This window comes from Crassostrea angulata, chromosome 9 (assembly GCF_025612915.1).
Source record: "Crassostrea angulata isolate pt1a10 chromosome 9, ASM2561291v2, whole genome shotgun sequence".
In the NCBI taxonomy this organism is placed as follows: domain Eukaryota; kingdom Metazoa; phylum Mollusca; class Bivalvia; order Ostreida; family Ostreidae; genus Magallana; species Magallana angulata.
The window spans coordinates 26,803,317-26,824,586 of record NC_069119.1 but is presented as its reverse complement, the minus strand read 5'-3'; the positions used below and the strand labels follow the sequence as shown (position 1 = coordinate 26,824,586).

General features: G+C 35.7%; 3 protein-coding genes across 3 annotated transcripts; 1 reads left to right on the top strand and 2 right to left on the bottom strand.

Moving 5' to 3' along the window:
* Positions 1-211: 211 nt before the first annotated feature.
* On the bottom strand, positions 212-6,414 carry LOC128163619 (kelch-like protein 10). The gene is made up of 6 exons (XM_052827249.1): positions 5,341-6,414; positions 4,771-4,918; positions 4,290-4,459; positions 3,246-3,517; positions 2,098-2,189; positions 212-402 (listed from the first exon to the last, which is right to left on the bottom strand). Exons 1-6 carry the CDS (start codon positions 6,305-6,307, stop codon positions 303-305), a joined length of 1,749 nt encoding a protein of 582 aa, XP_052683209.1. The 5' UTR covers positions 6,308-6,414; the 3' UTR covers positions 212-302.
* A 65-nt stretch (positions 6,415-6,479) lies between these two features.
* Positions 6,480-9,579, bottom strand: LOC128163621 (MAM and LDL-receptor class A domain-containing protein 1-like). The gene is made up of 3 exons (XM_052827252.1): positions 9,463-9,579; positions 8,337-8,819; positions 6,480-7,091 (listed from the first exon to the last, which is right to left on the bottom strand). The coding sequence occupies exons 1-3, from the start codon at positions 9,527-9,529 to the stop codon at positions 6,592-6,594; spliced, it is 1,050 nt and encodes a 349-aa protein (XP_052683212.1). The 5' UTR covers positions 9,530-9,579; the 3' UTR covers positions 6,480-6,591.
* A 654-nt stretch (positions 9,580-10,233) lies between these two features.
* Positions 10,234-18,005, top strand: LOC128163620 (kelch-like protein 10). Its single transcript, XM_052827251.1, has 6 exons — positions 10,234-11,215; positions 11,848-11,995; positions 12,556-12,725; positions 13,182-13,453; positions 14,333-14,424; positions 17,817-18,005. The coding sequence occupies exons 1-6, from the start codon at positions 10,297-10,299 to the stop codon at positions 17,914-17,916; spliced, it is 1,701 nt and encodes a 566-aa protein (XP_052683211.1). The 5' UTR covers positions 10,234-10,296; the 3' UTR covers positions 17,917-18,005.
* The last annotated feature ends 3,265 nt before the right edge of the window (positions 18,006-21,270 follow it).

Genomic DNA, 21,270 nt, shown 5'->3' with positions numbered 1-21,270 from the left:
TTCTGAAAATCCGGCCCATTTAATCCTCGCGTACAACGCCCACACGTGATGGAATCGATCAGCGATATTCAAAACTTTGGGGGACATATATGTATATTTGTTGTAGAACAAAGGGGTAAAATCAAATTGAATGCACTCATGATCAGTAAATCGGATACGAAAGCGAATTTCCAATTCCAATTTGATTCTAAACATTCGATAAAGACGTAAATAATTTTCAAAATAGCTTTTTATTTAGCATTGTTCAAGAAGATTGTTTTTTTTTCTTCGATAAAATTTTAGACTTTAATTCTACAGACAATTTATCTTTCTTTGTGAATGTAATCTTGGACACTTGGCAACTCCTTCACCACGCATGCGCTCAACGCACTTCGGTTCAAATTCATATCCGTAGCATCATACCTGAAAAGGACAAAACAAGAAAGATACATGTACAACTGATGCAAACGTTAAAGATACAATATTTACATTTACTTTCTTTCCCCCTATCAAATTGCATTGATATATACGCATAACACAGAAGACCCAATTACCAAATCTGGTGCGTATGAATACAGTCTTCCTTTAGAATTTCTCGAAGAACATAAATGACTCTTCTAGCGACTTCAAGCCAGATCATGACCTGATATTATACTTACGCTGATTAATATTTCACTGATGTAAACATATTTTAACAGTAAAATGAATTCAATTGATTAATTTCTTAGTATACCAAAAGTAAATTCATCAAATTACAGAATGAAAAATAAAATTCGCTTATAAGTTATCAAATCTCTGTGCACTATTTTTGTCAGCATGATTCGGCTGTTCCAATGGCTCTTCCGTTAATTGAACATTACTCGTTGAATAAGGCAGATATTTAAAAAAAAAAAAATCATGTGTTTTGGAAAGAGAATAAATGTTAAAAAACGTAAACATAAGCATTGAATCATTATTTTTTTTAAAGATGTGGTCTCAAAACTGCAACGGTGTGTGCAAACAAATTTTCATAACGCGTTATTCAATTTCTATGCACACATCGTTGCAGTTATGAGACCACATCTTTCAAAAAATAATGATTCAATGCTAAAATAAACAATATCGAAAAAGCCTGTTTTATATTCCAAAAAAATAGTACATTTAATGAATTGATGAATCATTTGACTGTAGAATTCATTTTAACTCTTTCGAGTTGAATGAAAATCATTATGCTTGGGCATTCTATGTTTAAACTGATATTTTGCGTTCTAATGTGATCGCAGAAATTGGAAACGCTGAATTTAATTTGATACCGTTTAGGATTTAAACCGCAAAAATTTTCAGCCGCAGAAAATATACCCGTTACAGGGTATATACAAGTAGATCGTGAAATACCGTTCAGTCGAGTAAAATAATTGCAATATTATTGTTTTAATACTGCCATTTGCTTCTAAAATGGTAATAAAACTATGGTTTGTAAACGTATGTGAGTCATATTATTGTGGGAAAATATTCTATATAATTATGCAGGATCTAATGAAAAATAAACATTCACTTATTGTCGTGCAATATAGAAATTGAACATAACGATTTGTCTTGATATTATCCATTAATAATTATAATACATGCAGAATAATCATTTTAATTAAATATCATTAATAACGTTTTTTTCCACCAAAATACATTTCAGCAAAAAACAGCTCAAATATTTCTCAAAAATTCACACATATATCTGAAATATTTTTAGTGTTCATTGACACCAGAACCAATTACTGAAACAGACTGTTACCTTACTTCTGCATAGTATTTAGATATAAGAAGAAACCGGACAAACCTACAAGACCATAAATTAAAGCCTTACATCCTTTCTGGTGCTAACTGAATATGCACAAATACTTTGATTTGATAAAATTCGCGGGCAAACAATTTTCGTGGACTTTCTACAATACATATATATGAACAATGGCCCCATGGACGAAAATAAAATCAATCTACGAAAATCAGTCTTCAAATTGAAGACATTTCCCTAAGCTGAATAATAAAATCAAGATGAAACTGCAGTGCATCAATTTAGTCTTAAAGAGACACGTTTGCTCGCAAAGATGGAAAGAAAGACAAAGAGAATGACACCATCCTTACCATTCGTCGGTGGAGGCGTCAAAACATTCCACGTTAAAAATGGTGGTGACTCCGTTGAAGCCGCCGATAGCAAACACCATCTCGTCTATTACCTGGAGAAAACAGGAGTGGTCAGGTGTAATCATGATCTTAAACATGTGTGTACATGTACATTGTATCTCAAATATTAGGCAATACCAGAATAGCATTCAGAATCAATCAATCTCTCTCTCTCTCTCTCTCTCTCTCTCTCTCTCCTATTTAATGCAGATGCCCCAGAAATATGTTTATTTTTTTAAAAAACAATTTTTCAGATCTTGAGCTTTATCCAAAAGTATCTCCTATCTCTCTCCAGTATGTATGTATATACAATGAATAATATCCCAGCACAAGTAAAACGCCCACTTTTGCATGGGTGTAAACGTAAACTGTTTGTAAGGCAAAATACAACATCACGCGTCCATTTACTGCATGAACACCTTTGTAGCAAAGTAGAATTATAGTCCCAACTCCGTATAGCTGTATGTAATTCTCTGTTGCAAAGTAAGATAACTCCCATTAGCTGTGTATAAACAACAATATAACAAATTACATTAACGCCCTTTGGATGTCTGACTTCACTTGATCGAACTGAATTAGCACTTCACAAATGATTCAGAAATATTCTGTATTATAGACCCTCAAAGCAAAATATATTACATCCATTAAAATTATCAATTAGCTGTTTGTTAGCCTATGCAGCAAAGTAAAATAATTTCATACATATACAGTATTAATATTCATATATGCAATGCCAATAATTATTAAACGTACCTAATTTCAGCGGTTATCATAATATGACGCTTTTCGCACCATTTCTTGTCCGCTAAATTTTATGTATGACTGAAATAAGTACAGTAATACAAAAGCTTTGTTTCAAATGCGCTAATTCATCAGAACTCTCATAGGTAAATTGACGGAGATATGGTTGCATTAAGATTTTTTGGCTCGTCAACTCTTGGTACGTTTACCAGTGTTTGTATACGTATATAGTAAGTATGTCAATGTAAAGAAATTATCTTTTGAGCAAGTTTGAATAATGTGTATACTAGTATTAGCTTTGTTGCATCATACCGCGTGCCCTTGAGTTGTTTAAAAAAAGAGTAGCATGTATTTGCTGCTAGATATACCTCTATAGCAAAGTTACTCCTTGGGTTAAACATCTCCGGAATGGTTTTCCATCTGTTCGCCTTGGGACAGTATTTCTCTCCAGTGTTCATCCGGGTTATCCCGTTGAATCCGCCTAAGGCGTAGATCTCGTCCTTGTAGGCGATGACGCCTATACCGCTACGCCGGTTTCTCATCGGCTCCAGTAGCGTCCATTGGTTGGTGAAGGGGTCGTACGCCTCGGCCGTACTCAGACACTCGTGACCGTTAAAGCCCCCACAGATGTACACTTTACCTGTAAGGGATGCAATTTATATGTTTAGAAAGATTGCCCGTTTATCCAGTGATTTTCGCGATGATCTAATTTTCGTTTTATCGGTAGCCTCACTTTCACGTTGCAAAAAGTACAATGCTGGAAATCATATCCAGTATTGTTTGCCCCGTAATACCGGTATATTGTTGGAATCGCTAAAAATGACTAACGCAAATAATTTTTCATTTATTTACCCTAATTTTCGCAAATTTTGTGACACGTCTCCTTCCAAAAATATTTTTTTTTTGCATAATGGATTATAAAGCCCAGGACCATTATAATTATATTAGACATAACACACTACTATATTGTACTTTGCTGTCAACATGCAACGCGGGAATGCAACGAAGAGGTTACAACTTAGTACGAAAAAATAAATAGTTTGCACTAATAAGGAAGCGATGATGACAGGAATTATATAACTTCACAAAGAACAGCATCTCATTATTATGCGAATCAACATTTTTACTTTCATATAGAAAAGTGCAGGAGGAAGTTTAACAAATCAAATCAATTTTCAATAATTATGTCCTTCTTAATATAATTTATTTTAGCAAATAAAATATACAACAAAGCTATTTATAATTTATACATACGTATGTACGTATGTATAAGTTTTCTCAATAATCTATAAAATTTAGTGAAAGACAAACATGCACACTGAAAGATTAATGAATTTAAAAACCGAAAGAAAATAGGAGTTGGGGAAAAAAACTTTTTCTTAAATGCTCTAATAAGCTTTATTTATTTTTACCGTCTAAGGCGGTGGCGCTGGCATCGCTCCGTCTGTTATGCATGGAGGCGATCAGACTCCACTGGTTCTTGGAGGGGAGGTAACGCTCGGCGGTGTTCTGTCGGACTTGACCGTCGTATCCCCCCATGGCATAGATAAACTCACCCAGGACGGTGGTACTTACGTAACATCTAAAAATCGCAGGGGTCAATTTTAAGAAGTTTCATTCATTTTCATGGTAAGGCATATTTTCTTCTACTGTCATCCATTTTATCAATATTTTTAACTGTCTTAACATCTCTATCAAAATTTTTGGTTTTCTCTTACTCGTTCGTTGAAAGGTGTAACTACCCTGTACACTATTCTTTCTCAAAACTCGATGTCCATGAACACCTCAACATCTCTCTCTCTCTCTCTCTCTCTCTCTCTCTCTCTCTCTCTCTCTCTCTCTCTCTCTCTCTCTCTCTCTCTCTCTCTCTCTCTCCCCTTAATTGCAAGTTACCTTTTTGCATTCATGGGTGCTTTTTCTTTCCATTCCTTTGTCATAGGGTTAAAGCTCCGCACGCTGTTGAAGTATTCCACTCCATCAAACCCTCCAATGATGTAGACTATATGGTCTATCGTGGAGGTTCCATGGTACGCCCTCGGGCCTTAAACAGATAACAGGTGTTTTGTAAATCATTCTCAATTTTACAACTTTTTTCTAAAATACCAGATCAAATAATGTAATCTTATAGCATCCATTTTGCAAAAGTAACACGAATAAGGACGCATTTTGAATTAGTTGAATGTTTGTATAATTTCATTCATTATATTAATTATTTTTGTCATGATTTCATGTACAATGTAACTATGTTTATGAAATCAATATTTGACAATGTATTTTGAGTAAAAAATTAATGTAAGAAAAGATAAGAGTACATAAAAGTATCAAAAGTTCATATCAATTTTGAATGTAAATGTATTACGCATTATACGAAAAAAAGAGAAATAATTCCTCTCTCTATAGAAACATATAACATTACGTGTATACACGAAGAAGAAGAAGAAGAACATGAAATATTGCGCTCACCTGTATCAACAGCGTCGCACACGATCCAGCGATCCGCGCGAGTATCGTAAGTCTCTACGATATTCGTAGGCGATCCCCCGCTCCAGCCGCCGATTACGAACAGAATCTCGTGCGGCACGCGCGGCCTGGCGAGGGGATTGTTTAGATCCAGCTCCTTGTCTTCATCCATATCCAGATCATACAGGAACTTCAAGGTCTCAATGATGATCGGCTTGCAGGAATCATTATCCTTGATGTAGGGGTGAACTTTGACCTTTTCCACGAAGTACTGCGTGGTGAGGAGACCGAGTCTGATGGTTTTCAGGAGGCGAGCGATGTAGTCTCTTCTGTAGTCGATATCAAAGTCGATCCACCGCAACACCGCGTCAAAAACGAGCTCTTCGTTTCTGACGTTCAGCTCATCCGACGACAAGATGTCACAGAGTTCCCCGATACCTAACTGGAGGTACTCGTTACTGTACACTAAGACGTCGGCTATGTTTAACATGAGAAAACGGAAAGCGGCCCTCTCTAGATTGTGGCAGAAGTAGGTCTTGGCGAACCGACGGATTCCTATGCAGTTCTCCGGGGAGAGCTCGGAAATCAGGAAATCGCAGCATAGCTTGACCAGCCCTAATACGTGAAACTGGTCCGCCGCGGGGAGAAGGAATTCCACATTTTCTGCGGTGACTGCGGCGTCCCGTGTGTATGCATAGTCGATCAGGTGGCTCATTATTTCGGCTGAGACCCCTGGGATCACAACCTCTCGAGTGTTTGTGTCGAATAACTCGTTTGTGAAGAGGGTCCTGAAATACGGGCTGCAAGCCGACATTATGTTGCGGTGAATGGGGAATTCGGTGTTTTCTACTCGTATCACCGCATCGCACAACTGTCTGCTTTTGCGTAGTTCCCATAATATGTTGCAGGCTTCCACACTGAACTTCTTTCCCACTTGTCCGTCCCTTGAAGGAGGGACTTCTTGATCCATTTTTTTCTGTAAGCTGTTGAGACGTTGCTAACTACTGAACACTATACCAAACCAATTGAATTGATGACGTCACAATAATGCGACGTCATAATAATGCAACGTCATAATAGAAGACAAAAAAAAATATGTATTGTGACGTCATCAGAATGATACCGAATCGCAATGATGTACATAATTATCGTCTTTTTATTTAATAAAAATATATTCCAGAATACCTTGAAGATCTCAGTTGTCTTTAGACAGAACTTTTATCATGTTTCATTTCTTATTTAATAAAGAACATATTAACAAATACCAGTGTTAATCAGAGTTATATCGTCGAGCGCTATGTCCCCTGAAGCGCCCTTCCCAACGGTTCCCGTGAACATTACGTCGTACCTCTGCATTGTAAGACTGATTGGGAGGGAAATCCTCGCCAAATGCCAACCGCCATCAACGCTTCCGGTCTTACTCCAGACCGATTTAGCGGCGGATACCCAGCCGCTCCTACGCAAAATCGAAACAGTTAATTTCCCGACTCCTTCTCCGTGCATATAGTAATAAAATGAGAGACAGGCGCCGTTAGTACTTCCGCGTACAGGATTGCTGCTATAACTTGCTCTCTGACCGGGGGTTTTGCCTTTGGTACTGAGGTGTAGATAATGGCCGATGCCAGATGTGACGTCACGAGCAGGTCCTGTGCCTGAATTTGGTGCCCTGCTTTTAGTAATAACCCAGTCAAAGTGGTCGCCATATCTTTTGTTTTTCATTGCTGTAACTTTAGTTTCGAAGTCTACCACAAATCCTTAAAAACAATGAATATGTTATGAATCGTTTATTGATATAATTATGACAATTTACGTTCATTTGAAACGTTGAAAAATCCAACAGACTTCATATTTTAGTAATCTTTTTTTTAACTATTCAACATGAACCTTTACAGAATTACAGGTTTATACCGGTAATTAGTCCCCTACCGGTTTCACCGGAGGGTACTATAGCTTTCCTCTGCGTCCGTCAGTCCGTCTGTCCGTCCGTCCGTCCGTCTGTCTGTCTGTCTGTCTGTCACACTTCAGTTTTCCACACTTTTTTTCTTTATGCATTTGAGGAATAATATGAAACTTACTGAACAGCTTCAAAATGTCAAACTACAGATCAAGTTTACACTTTTATAGCGTTTGGTTGACATATTTTCGAGAAAATTAATTTTTTATATTCCAATTTTTTAATGTTCGGGTTCGTTATCGGGTTCGGTGTGTATTGAATAAACGAGGTCACTGTGTAGTTAGAAATAATATCGTGCGTTACTTGTACCATTCCTTTTATCATTTCTAACAAACAAATAAATTCTGTAAAATAGTGTCATACATTGTGTTGTAAATTTAATCGGCGGGTTTTTTTTTGTATTATTACAATCGGGTTCGTTGTGTCATGTTGTAAATTTTGAATTTACTGGGTGGGTGTAAATACAAAATTTACAACATGACAACTTTTGTATTTACACACACCTAGTAAATTCAAAATTTACAACATGACAGTTGTCGGGTTCGGCTGTTTAACTATTTGGTTTGATTCGGGGTGCAGAAGACGGTAAGAAATGATATTGTGCTTAACAGTGCATCGTTTTCACAAATTTTTACCGGCGAATACCTAATGGACTTGGAGAAATTACATGAGATAGAATAAAGAGTATTATTTTACCGACTTTGTATTTAACTTCTATATCAACTATAACGTTATAGTTTGAATTTCCTCAGAGTCTGTTCTTTTATCTCTGATTAAAGCATGACATCTCGTTACGGTTTACAATAGTTCTGAAATAGTTGTGTGCTTGGAAGCTTTCGTAGAATAATACAAACCGGTAGGGGACGTGTATTGCTTTTGCAATACTCTCAGAATGCTTGTTGAATTAGGATTTATGAATTATGAAAAATATTTGATTATTGTGGTTTAACACAAGATGTCATAGAATCGCACGATTTAAAAGTTATAAAAAAACAGCGATCGACATTATAAATATTTTATGGACAATAAATTTGAATTTGATTACCTCCGTTTTCTAGCGAGTTACTGCATGGATTGGCATCAAGATCTATATCGTCCAATGCAACAACTCCGCCTCTTCCAGAACCAAGTTTGGACTCCATTATTATCTGATAATACCGTGTGTGGGGGTTGGGCGGAATAGATACCCTTGCGAAATTCCACGCCCTTCCTTGGTCGCCTTCCCGCAGCCATAACTCCCTCGTCTTAATTTTCGTTCCTGTCATTTCCATCCTCTTCAGTTTCAACTCGCCTGGATTTTTACCGGATATCCGATACCAAAACGAGACACAAGAACCTCGTTTGGGAGTTCGGAGAATTCTACTTTCTAGAATGGCGGATTTGCCATTGCTTGTTGAAGTGGTCAGATATAGGTAGTTTCCTCTCCCATATCTGTTTGTTACCTGACCACGGTGTAGTTTCCAGTCGAGGTCGTCTCGAAAGAGATCATTGAACCAGTCTCTTGAAGATGTTTCAAAATTAGTTAAACCTGAAGAAAAATTATATTTTACTACATTTTTAATAACTTAATCTCTCTCTCATTCATTCTCTCATTTTCTCTCTCTCTCTCTCTCTCTCTATCTCTCTCTCTCTCTCTCTCTCTCTCTCTCTCTCTCTCTCAAATAAGTCTCTTTTATGATACATCCCCATGAAACACCCGTCAAAAAGCATTCATTTGTTAAGTGACACTAGTGTTAGCAGCATTCAAAGATCGAATATTATTTGATTTGAATGTCAAGAAAAATCATCAAAGTTTTGTGCTAAAATAAAATAATTAAACTTAAAACAATATAAGTTGTTAATTTCATGTTGGATATTTTTAATGTAGTTGAAGTTGTAAATTATTAAAATGACAAAACACAAATTATTGGTTTATAAACTTTTATTTGTCTTGTTTTTGTGGCAAAAGGCCTGTACATAATTGCTTTGATACTCCTTTGTAGAGAAATCTTTCTTAAGGTTTTTAAAGGATTCAGTTGTATTTTTATTACGATGTTGTAAGTTACATACATAATTATCAAATTAACACGCTTTTAAAAAAAAAAACTCATGTTGTTTTAATCCTAAGTGATGGCATTTAAAAAAAAATATTCATTTGATATATGCATGATTTAACTCATTTTTATATTTACCAGCGTCTGTTTTTAGAATTAAAACCGTAATAACCAAAAGAATACACCTTTTCATCACTATACACATCCGTTCCTTAGAGTATTCGTTAGATGGACACAAGTCACGTGACACGTGACAGGTGCGGCAACTGAAATAAACAATGGTTGCGTGATGCATGCTATATGTCCATTAAAAAAAAAAGGGGGGGGGGGGGGGTAAGATACATGTATGACAGTATGTATGTTGGCTAGTGGTGTACTGGGTTTTTTTTTCAATCAATTCAAGCATCGATTTTTTTAACACATCATAACATTTAAAATTGATATGCCTGGTGCTGTATTTTAAAGTACATGTATATCTGTTAACAATCGCACCGGGTCGTATTTTCTTCAAACAATATTGTTCTCTTAATCGTATGACCATCTGACCATTATAATTGCATATAAATAGATGCATAACTTACATTTGATTTAACATAATTTTACATGTATAAAATCGGCTATATAGGAAGCGTTTTGTTTTTAAACTACAATTCTAACATTTAGATTACACGTATATTGTGTTTTTAAAATGAAAATCTGTAGAATATGGAGAAGTAACTGTATGCAAAGAAAAAAAAATCCATTAATATATATTCAAATAATCAAATCTATGGCATTGATCTTGAGTCAAACAAGAATCAACAAAAATATTATTTTATCATGTAATGATGTATACTGTTCTTTTTCTATTACGTTATTTATTGTGACGTCATCGCCTGTTACGCAACGTCCATTGTGACGTCGGTAGCTAATTAAAATTCTTGTGTATCTAGCAAAGAGAACTGAAAGTTTTCAAAGTGGTTTGTGCTAAAGATGTCGAGTATGGAAGCAAGCAACATTCTGTTGGAATTACGTAATAACAAGCAGCTGTGTGATGCCGTCATCAAGGTGGAAAACACGGAGTTTCCGATTCACCGAAACATCATGTCGGCATGTAGTACCTACTTCAGGACCCTTTTTACGACAGAAGTCGACAAAAATACACAGAAAGTGGTGATACCGGGGGTTTCGGCCGACATCATGGGTCTCATAATCGATTTTGCTTACATCGCGGATGCCGCTGTGACGTCAGATAACATTGAACGTCTGCTACCGGTCGCCGATCAGTTTCACGTTTTAGGCCTCATGAAACTGTGCTGTAGTTTTCTTGAATCTCATCTGACTGCGCCGAACTGTATCGGTGTTCGTCGAATTGCAAAAACGTACGGTTGTTCAAACTTAGAAAAGGCTGCCTTTCGATTTCTTATGGTCAACTTTGCAGAAGTGAGCGAAATTAGCGACGAATTCGTCCAGCTAGGCATTGAGGAAGTTTGTGACATCCTGATTGATGACAGGTTGAATGTAAGAAATGAAGATTTAGTCTTTAATGCAGTCTTGAGATGGATCGATTTCGACCCCGATGTGAGGAAAGAACATGTCGCTTGCCTGTTGAAAACTGTACGTCTCGGTCTTGTACCGATCAAATATTTCGTAGAAAAGATCAAAGATCATTCATATGTTAAGGATAACGACTCTTGTAAGCCAATAATCATTGAAACACTGAAACATCTCTACGATCTAGAGATGTCGGAAGATAAAACCAGTGATGGCAGTTTTCCTTTGGCGAAACCTCGCCTGCCGCACGAGATTTTGTTCGTGATCGGGGGATGGAGTCGTTCGTCTCCTACGAATATCGTGGAGACTTACGATACTCGCGCAGACCGCTGGACGATCTGCGATGTTGCCGATAAAGGTCGGTGTCTTGAGGGGTCGGGGTTGGGGTGAACAATCAGTCCCATGGTCATACAACTCCTCGATCTCAATTATATTTCTAACACTTAAAAATAGAATACATAATAGCGAGAAATAAATTGAGAATGAGGCCAACTTAAGCTTAGTTACGTTCTATTACCTAATATTGTAAAAGGGCCTGATACCAGGCATATTCTGTAGAATAATTTCTGTTTAGACAGTTTATATAGTTTACGTACAATTTCAAAATAGATATATTTTAGATACACTTGTACTCTTAAAGCTGTATTTTTTTAGAATATAATTTTGCTGCCAAAAAATGCTATCATGATAATTCTGCATGTAATCTAAACCTCCAATATGTATAAAATCAATTAAAATCACTTAATTGTATTAGAAAAAATAAATTTACTAAGAAATATATATCGAAAACCAATTTTTGTACATGATGAAAATAATGTAATTCTGCTTTAATCATGGTATCTATTAGCTTTTCTAAAAAAAAAAAAAAAAAAAAGATCCATAAAATTTTTGAAATTATTTTAGTAAAGAGTTACATTTACACAATAAAATTAAAATGTCCAACGTGAAAATTGCAGCTCATATATTGTTTTTTAATCAAAACTTTTTCAGTTCCAAGAGCGTATCATGGAATGGTGACGTTGAATCAGCTGATCTACGTCATAGGAGGTTTTGATGGCGTGGAATACTTCAGCAGTGTGCGATGCTTTGACCCAAAAACCAAGGAATGGACCGAAGTGGCACCAATGAACTCAAAACGGTAACCATTTTTGATACATTGTACTAATGACATATACTGTAAATGTACTACATTTGGCTGTGTATTTTATTTAACGCTTTTGGCGGAATGCGGCTTCCGCTAAATCAAGTACATTGCTAAATGTCATGCATCTATGTATAAGAATAGTAATATTCAGGAATACTCCAACGCCAACTTCTTCAATAACTAATTTCCGCCAAATATCGTACATTACAGTATATTGTTGTAGGTTTATAGAGAATAATGGTTCCTTGTTTCAAAAACATGTGCTTGACGCCACATTAAATCCCTTTGTGACAATGTTAAATGTGTAACAAGTTAATGATCTACAGAAGTTTAAATTGTTAATCCAAATAATAGGAATAATAGTCCAAATTATAATTATACATGTAGTATGAAAGATGATTAAAAAATCGATAGAAATTATAATTGTTTATTTCAAGAATACATGCACTTAGCTTTGCTTTCGTTTTCCAAAAGTATGTTCTTTATAAAAACCAAATGTCGTGTATCAATTATTGTAAGATATTGTTTTTTAATATTTTTGATTTTCCCACCAGGTGTTACGTGAGTACAGCCGTATTAGGGGACTATGTTTACGCTCTCGGCGGATTTAGCGGTCGTTACAGGCTGAACAGCGCGGAGCGATATGACCCCGCCAAAAACCAGTGGAGCTTCATAGAACCGATGATTCTGGAGAGAAGCGATGCTGGCGCCACCTCAGTCAACGGTATAAGCTAATTCTGTATCCACGATGTGGAGAGAGAGAGAGAGAGAGAGAGAGAGAGAGAGAGAGAGAGAGAGAGAGAGAGAGAGAGAGAGAGAGAGAGAGAGAAAATTACCAATAAAAGCATGCATTAATTTTATAAACAGTATTTATCACTCAGGTTGTTTAAAATGGAGAGAGAGAGAGAGAGAGAGAGAGAGAGAGAGAGAGAGAGAGAGAGAGAGAGAGAGAGAGAATTACCAATAAAAGCATGCATTAATTTTATAAACTATATTACTAGTATACATTTACGCTTTTCAAGAGGGAGGAATAACCTTATACTTAGAATTTGCTTGGTTGTTTGATTTACTAGTACCAATATCCCGCATAAAACCGGCTAACTACTGTTGATTTTGTTACGGAGAAAAAAATGTAAACCTGGAAAATTAAATGTATTTATTTAATCATATAATTCATCAGGGAAATTGTATGTCTGTGGCGGATTCAATGGAGGCGAGTGCTTGAACAGCGGCGAAGTCTACGACCCGGAGACCAACCAGTGGACGTTCATACCGCCGATGAACAGCAGTCGGAGCGGACTAGGCGTTGTCGCCTATGAGGGCGAGATCTACGCCTTAGGCGGGTTTAACGGTGTTGCCCGGATGAACTCGGCTGAGAAGTATTGTCCTAGAACCAATCAGTGGAGACCTATCGCCGAGTTCTGTAGCCCAAGGAGCAATTTTGCTGTCAAGGTGCGTATCTCTGATTGCCGTTTTTTTGTTATTGCAATTTCAATGCTTCAGGGCATGGGGAGGAAAGGTTTTAAAATTGATTTATCTCCCATTCAAATTCAACTTCATTGAATTCATTCAATGTGATTTTGTTGGAACCTTTGGTTGATTTTATATGTTTCCCGCAAAATTTTCGAATACATCGATAATTAAGCAGACCTTAAAATTTTTTAATAAAAAGGACTATATATGGTTTGAGCCAAAAATGGCCCCCTAAAATGAACATTGTCATTTTACTGTAATTCTTTATTTTCTTTGTACAAATATACATTTGAAGTTTTTTCATAATTTTTATTTTGATTTTAGTGCCCACAATTTATAAATATGACATCATAAAGTTTACCTTTTCCCGCCATTTTATCATTTTTAGCATAAAACGGCTTGTTTTGAGGCAGTTTTTCTTTATGGAAACATTGAGCGACGACTTGAACAAACAAAATATTTTCACCAAAGATGTATCTTTCCAATACATATAAGTGACAAAAAGTTCGTTCTCGTTCAAAGAGTCGCTCTATAGTTCCCATTCGAAAAAAGATCAGAAAAATTTCAATTTTTGGTTGATTTTGATTGAATTAGAAAAATAGCGTCACTTCTGACGTCATATAGTGCCAGTGAGTGCATATAAATCAAATAAATGGGTGAAAAACATATTTCATGTCAACTCATTTATAAAATAAGACAACAAATTAATGTACCTGAATCATTTTAAAAATAGCGAATTTTGGGGGCCAAATTTGACTAATATCATATATAGTTCTTTGAGGTTATATTTTTTATCCGAAGAAAAATAGAAAAAATTCGTGATGAAGCCAAATGATTCATTATTTACCTACCTTACAGGTGATGGACGGGATGATATTTGCAATGGGCGGTTTCAATGGAGTAACCACCATATGTGCTGTGGAGTGCTATGATCCGATCTGCGATGAATGGTATGTCATAAAGAGTTTTATTAAGGAGGCTGAGTGGTAAACATAGCTAGCAGATATCTTCAACCTTATGAAAACTTGAAGCAATATGGGCTGCATTAATTTTAGAATTTCGTTTTGCTGCAAAAACCTGCTGGTATGATAAGTCTGCATGTAACTTAAACTTTTATTATAAATAAGAATTGAAAAAATATGGATTTTTTTTTTAGAAAAAAAAGATTTCTCTTCTAAGGGATATGTAGCAGATCAATTTTTGTACAGGACGACAATAATTCAATTTTGCTCCAATTAAGGCTTCTTCATGGCTTATTCCACAAAAATATGGCCAACAGAAATTTAACAAGAGGCCCATGGGCCACATCGCTCACCTGAGGAACAATAGGTATGATAAAATCAGCTTAATGGAGTCATAATACAAACTATCTGGACAATGTACAATAATACATGTAGATCCTGTATAAATAAAATCCATTTTCCCCTGGATATTCTTATGTTTATAATCATTAGTCCCTTTTCTAACAAGATGATTTTATAGTCATATCATATGTTGAGTATTGCAGTTCTCAAAATGATCCTTAACAATAGTTTATATATTAGATATAAACGTACATCAAACTCTGAACCTTCTCGGGAGGCCAAAGAATTGTCCTGGGGCCAAATTCTTAACAATTATAAAGAAACATCTGGCTGATTAGTTTCTGAGAAGATTTTTAAAGATTTACCCTATATATTCCTTTGTTAAAGTTTGACCCCCCATTGTGGCCCCACCCTACCCCTGGGGATCATGATTTTCACAACTATGAATCTACACTACCTGAGGATGCTTTCACACAAGTTTCAGCTTTCCTGGCTGATTAGTTTCTGAGAAGAAGATTTTAAAAGATTTACACTGTTTATTCCTATGTAAAACATCGACCTCCCATTGTGGCCCAAACCTACCCCCAGGGTTATGATTTTCACAAATTTGAATCTACACTACCTGAGGATGCTTCCACACAAGTTTCAGCTTTCCTGGCTAATTAGTTTCTGAGAAGAAGATTTTTAAAGATTTACTCTATATAATCATATGTTAAACTTCGACCCCCCATTGTGGCCCCATTCTACCCCCAGGGGTTATTATTTTCACAACTGTGAATCAACACTACCTGAGGATGCTTCCGAAGAAGATTCAGCTTTCCTGGCTGATTAGTTTCTGAGAAGAAGATTTTTAAAGATTTACTCTATATATTCCTATTTTAAACTTCGATCCCCCATTGTGGCCCCACCCTATCCCTGGGGTCATGATTTTCACAACTATGAATCTACACTACCTGAGGATGCCTTCACACAAGTTTCAGCTTTCCTGGCTGATTAGTTTCTGAGAAGAAGATTTTTAAAGATTTACTCTATATATTCCTATATTAAACTTCGATCCCCCATTGTGGCCCCACCGTACCCCGGGGGTCATGATTTTCACAACTTTGAATCTACACTACCTGAGGATACTTCCACACAGGTGTCAGCTTTCCTGGCCGATTAGTTTCTGAGAAGAAGATTTTTAAAGATTTATTCTATATATTCCTATGTAAAACTTCGATCCTTCATTGTGGCCCCACCCTTCCTCCGGAGATCATGATTTTCACAAATTTTTATCTACATTACCTGATGATGCTTTCACACAAGTTTCAGCTTTCCTAACTGATTAGTTTCTGAGGAGAAGATTTTTAAAGATTTACTCTATATATTCATTTGTTAAACTTCGACCCCCCCATTGTGGCCCCACCCTCAGGTGAGCTAAAAAGGTTAAGGTTACAATACAATAAGTTGTTAAAGTTGGTTTCTGGAAGAACAGGCTTTGAAAATTTTCTTAATAAATATTGACAAATTTTTTGATTTTTTAAGCTTTAGTTTTTAAGATCTGTGTACAAACATAGAATTGTGGGCAAATCTCTGTATCTTGCTTATAATTCGAAGCTTAACACTCAAATATGGTTAGTAAATAGAAATTGTAAACAATTAAACACAAGAAACATGCACTACATGTATAACAAATAAAGAACACAATTTATTTTTTCGAAATGAATCATATATATACATGTATATACCTACATATTTCCGTCAGCGATATCAAACTCTATTTAAACTGAATAAACTCGAGAAAATGCCGAGCATCTCAACAAAACCTATTGCATTAATCTACATGTACCATTACGCAAAAGATAATGCCGAATTACCGATAGAATGAATTGTATTTCAGTACCCCTACATCCGATTTTGCTTAATTTGCGCAGGTAAACAGTTAACTGTTTGATTTACCGAAGATTTGATACGTAAAAATCACGAAATACAGACGATAGTTTCCAGGTTACAAAGCATAATGAGAACGAAACGAAAATCAGAACAAGCTAACACCATCGTCATGTGTGAAAACTATCAACGCATTGAAATATTTAGCCTCAATTTACTTCACAAAATCGGCACCAATATATTTTGTATGTTTCAAAATTTCCCCTCATACGCGAACTGTTGCACAACAAGCAAATTCATAAACAAAGAACCTCGTTTTAGAAGTATGGAATCATTTTACCGTATGCCGAACCCGAAGCTATTAAACTGATTGAAACACGCCTTTCCTTTATTATTATTTTCGTAATAACTCAGATTTGAAACAGAATTACCACTTAATTTTTGCAATTTATATTTTCCTTCCCATAAGGATAATTTATGCTAAACTAGGTTGAACTTGCCTCGGTAGTTCTTGAGAAGAAGATTTTTAAAAATGCACCCCCCTTTTTCTACAGTTTCAAGGTTTTCTCCGCTTTGAATACAGATCAAACTTTTATTTCTGCAATTTATATTCGCCCTCTCATAAGGATGCTTTGTGCCAAATTTGGTTGAAATTGGATAAGCGGTTTTAGAGAAGAAGTTCAAAATGTAAAAAGTTTACAGACGGACAGACGGACAGACGGACAGACGGACGGACAGACGGACGACGGACAAAATGTGATCAGAATAGCTCACTTGAGCTTTCAGCTCAGGTGAGCTAAAAACCATGATAATTTTTATCATTTAATAGAAAATAACATTTTCGTTCAAGAAAAATTCAACATGAATATTGCAGCTCATATTGCTTTAACTTATCTATATTGACTTTTTTATATTGCTTATTCTAAGTAACATGTAGATGATTAAAACTTCTCAGCATGCCATGGCTGTTCCGACAATGCCAGAAAAATAACGTAGTTTTTATTAATTTTCATTTTCTACATCACACTAAAATTAAATTAAATTAAATAATACGTTGTAAACAGTCGTGCGTTACATTTTTAGAAATTCCAATCAGCGTGTGATAAAATCCAAGTATCTCAAGTTTACTGTGCCACTTTAAGGTACATGCAACGTTATTCTATTTTCAGGTTCGACGCATCTGATATGATTGTATACAGAAGTGCACTCAGCGCATGCGTAGTCAAAGATTTGCCGAATGTAGAATACTATGCATATCAGAGACGATAGAATCGAAAAATTACACTGTTGAAAAAAAAAGAAATAGAAAAGAAAGGTAGTGTCGTAATTCTATGTAAAAATGAAAATAAAATGGAAAAAAGGTAATTGCAGTTGTCTTGTTTTGTACATGTACATGTGTATTACAATCAATAAAACACACTAGAATTAATATTAATATAGAATCAATAATATTTTCTATATTTTCTGGGTTTTTGTGAGTATGAAGGAATCGAGCACTGCAGAAAATACTAAAAATTTTCTAACTTGTACTATCCATCTCAAGTGAGTTAAAATGTGTAAACTATATCGTTATTATCGATCAGTACGTCACATAGAAGGAATAGCAAATTCTTCCACATATGGTAAGTTACTCCAACTTCATAAGGATTGCATTAGTATGTCGTGCAACAATTTGTGTAGGCCAGTCAATAACACAAACAATGTCCTGATCTTTACAGATATACGAGGAAAAGATTTTATTTAAGGAATAAGGAATCATTCTTTAAGTATTATGAGGTGATAATTTCGGTCGGGCGCGATCAAATCCAATAAAGCCCTTGTGATAGATGTGGTCACATCCCGACCGAAATTATCAGCTCATAATATTCAAAGAATGATTTCTTATTACTTATATTTACATAATTCTCAGCAATTGTACGATTAAATATTTGAATATAAATATGCAAACTCCGCTTGCACCGCAGTTATACGTCATTTGAATTTATTGGAATGTATTGTACAAAATCAGTACGTAGTGTTATCACAGGCAAAGACACTGCTCAAAATCATAGGTCAGCTTTACATGTAAGTAAAAAGGTCAAAGGTAAAGACTTTTTTTTATAATCACCAAGGACGAACATAAAGCATGCTTATTTTCATACTCTTCGTTGATTTATGTTACATAAAATGTGATAAATCAATACATGGGATGCAAAACTCTACTGTTTAATGATGATACCAAGATTTTGAGAACCATTTACGTTGAATATGCAAAAGAAAAGAATATAGAAGGAGAAAGCATATTTCAAGAAAAATAACAACAATTTTGAAAGCCGTTTTCCTCTTTAAAGTTGATTACTAGTATATAAATCACAAATTTCATCATACATTTCAAATATATACTTTTTACATCTATATAAATTACAATTTCTTGTATTCAAATTAATTTGGTTGACAGAGCAATAAATACCCCACCCCCATTTCCCCTCGAAAAAAAATTAACAGTTTTTAAAATGTTATAAGGGATTTGTTACTTTAAGCGGGCGTCTCTCAGCCAGCACTGCACGTCATGCTCACACACCTGAAAGATTCTAATAGTCGTAGGGTTGCTCCGCTTCCGGGTTTCCATCAGAGCACGGTCTGCACGCACATTGCACGGGGATTGCCACTGGGAAAACACGAAATCCTCTGGAAGTATTTGGACAAGTCAGCGTTACGCTCCGTTTAAGCGACCTCATAGGTTCACAGCACGTGCAGTAATTAACCAAACGCACAGCTTGGTCCTCGTAACGCCATTCTGGCACCGCACGTGAGTGGCACGTGCCTCGACACGCAGTCGCCGTAACAACTTTCGGTTGGCATCCATGGTGAGAAAGAGAAAGACCGACGAGATTCAATGAACAAGTTTCGGACGACGAGTATTGCTGGCGTTTGGGTCGCAATATCATTTCTTCCACTTTGAAGCAACTGTGACTTCTAAATAAAAAGGAGAAGCAGAATTCCAGAATAAGAAATAGCGCCCAAACATGGCGTCGGTCACACGTTCTCATCTCAAAAAAGTAACGGCAGAGAGAGACTTTACAGCTGTACCCGCAACGCTTAAAAGGCTTGTCATGATGATTTTAGCCGTCCGTCATCATGCTTAATTGACCCAATACCAATGCTCCACTCCCCTTCTTCCTTTGTACATGTAATCGACAAAAAAAGGCAAGATAGTTGAAGATGTTTACAAAGTTCTCGAGTCACTCGTTTGCGTTCTTGGATTTCGCGGCGAGTGGTTTTGGTACACGCCGGGATATTTCCGATGCACGGTCTGATCGTTACTACACACCCCGGAGACCATCTTGTTAGGAACGGAAGTTTTAAATTCACCGATGAAATTGTTTGCTTAGAAAGTGAGAACTCGGTTCCAATTGAATCCTTTTCTATTTGCGTTAGGTAATGGCGATGTTCATCAAAAGGGGATCTGGTGTAACATTTATTAAGGTGGCTCTATACACCCACAGTTTATTCCAATTTTGAATACAAACATATACATATACTTATCAAATATTAAAATGATGATAGGGATACTGTAGGGATTTTTAAAGAATTTTTTTTCTTTTTTTATGTTTTTGTAAAATAATTTTTAAAAAGTTGACTATTAACAAATTGAGAGAAATTTTTGTCATATGATGGATATTTTTTTCAGACATCTAAAAAAAAATAAAATTCTTCTTAACATTCAAAAATGTTATTATTGCAATTTTTTTTATTAATTCCCCAAAACATAATTTTTCATATTCTCTTACTCTGTTCACAAATCATCTGAAAAAGCTGTTTGATGTTATAAGAAAATGTATTTTAATAAATATGACACAAAAATTTGAATGAAAATCATTGCAAATAAACACAAAAAATATTTTAAATTTTATTTGGTATGAAAGTTCCTCAGGTAGAGTTATCGTTCCTAAGTCCCAAGGCCCAAACACCTTGGGGACTTTTCATTTCTGCGTTGAAGAAAATTTCCTAAATATCATTCCATCCCCTTAAGGTGGTAAGGAACATCTGTCGATATTAATGTGGATTAAAGTATATTATAATTGAAATACTTTCACCAGTTTAGAATTTCCTTTCACTGTATTCAACCAAAAAATACGTTTAAGAAAATTTTGGAAAGTTAAAAATTTTAACGTCCTCAACGGGATTCGAACTCATGACCTATAGGTTTTTAGTGAACCCACCAACCCACTGCGCTACGCTGTAATATGTCAATGATGGGAAAGAACTATTCAAAAAATTATACTTGATTTTATTGTTTATTTCGATAAATAATACAACACAACGTGAAGGTGTCACGTACCACATTACTTGTAAGTAATGAATTTTCCAATTATGAAATTCAATCTATTCATTTAAAACAGAATTTTTCAAAAGAACGGCCCCCACAGAATTCGCCTCAATTTAAATCAGCCAGTACCAGAATTGCATGCTTCCAGATTTACTTTTTTGCGTACTGCGTCATCAAAAAGTGGTGTATAGAGCCACCTTGATGTACTCCTATTTCTTTAATTGAGTTGCTATAAGTGTGTAATGAAGTCATGATGAAACGAGAGAGAGAGAGAGAGAGAGAGAGAGAGAGAGAGAGAGAGAGAGAGAGAGAGA

Coding starts and splice junctions, on each gene's coding strand:
- LOC128163619 (XM_052827249.1), bottom strand. CDS start 6,307: ATGGATCAAGAAGTCCCTCCTTCAAGGGACGGACAAGTGGGAAAGAAG. Junction 4,919..5,340: donor GTGCGACGCTGTTGATACAG/GTGAGCGCAATA, acceptor TATCTGTTTAAG/GCCCGAGGGCGTACCATGGA. Junction 4,460..4,770: donor GCACCCATGAATGCAAAAAG/GTAACTTGCAAT, acceptor TGCGATTTTTAG/ATGTTACGTAAGTACCACCG.
- LOC128163621 (XM_052827252.1), bottom strand. CDS start 9,529: ATGTGTATAGTGATGAAAAGGTGTATTCTTTTGGTTATTACGGTTTTA. Junction 8,820..9,462: donor AATTCTAAAAACAGACGCTG/GTAAATATAAAA, acceptor ATTTTTCTTCAG/GTTTAACTAATTTTGAAACA. Junction 7,092..8,336: donor TAACTCGCTAGAAAACGGAG/GTAATCAAATTC, acceptor ATTGTTTTTAAG/GATTTGTGGTAGACTTCGAA.
- LOC128163620 (XM_052827251.1), top strand. CDS start 10,297: ATGTCGAGTATGGAAGCAAGCAACATTCTGTTGGAATTACGTAATAAC. Junction 11,996..12,555: donor GCACCAATGAACTCAAAACG/GTAACCATTTTT, acceptor TTTTCCCACCAG/GTGTTACGTGAGTACAGCCG. Junction 14,425..17,816: donor GATCCGATCTGCGATGAATG/GTATGTCATAAA, acceptor TTCTATTTTCAG/GTTCGACGCATCTGATATGA.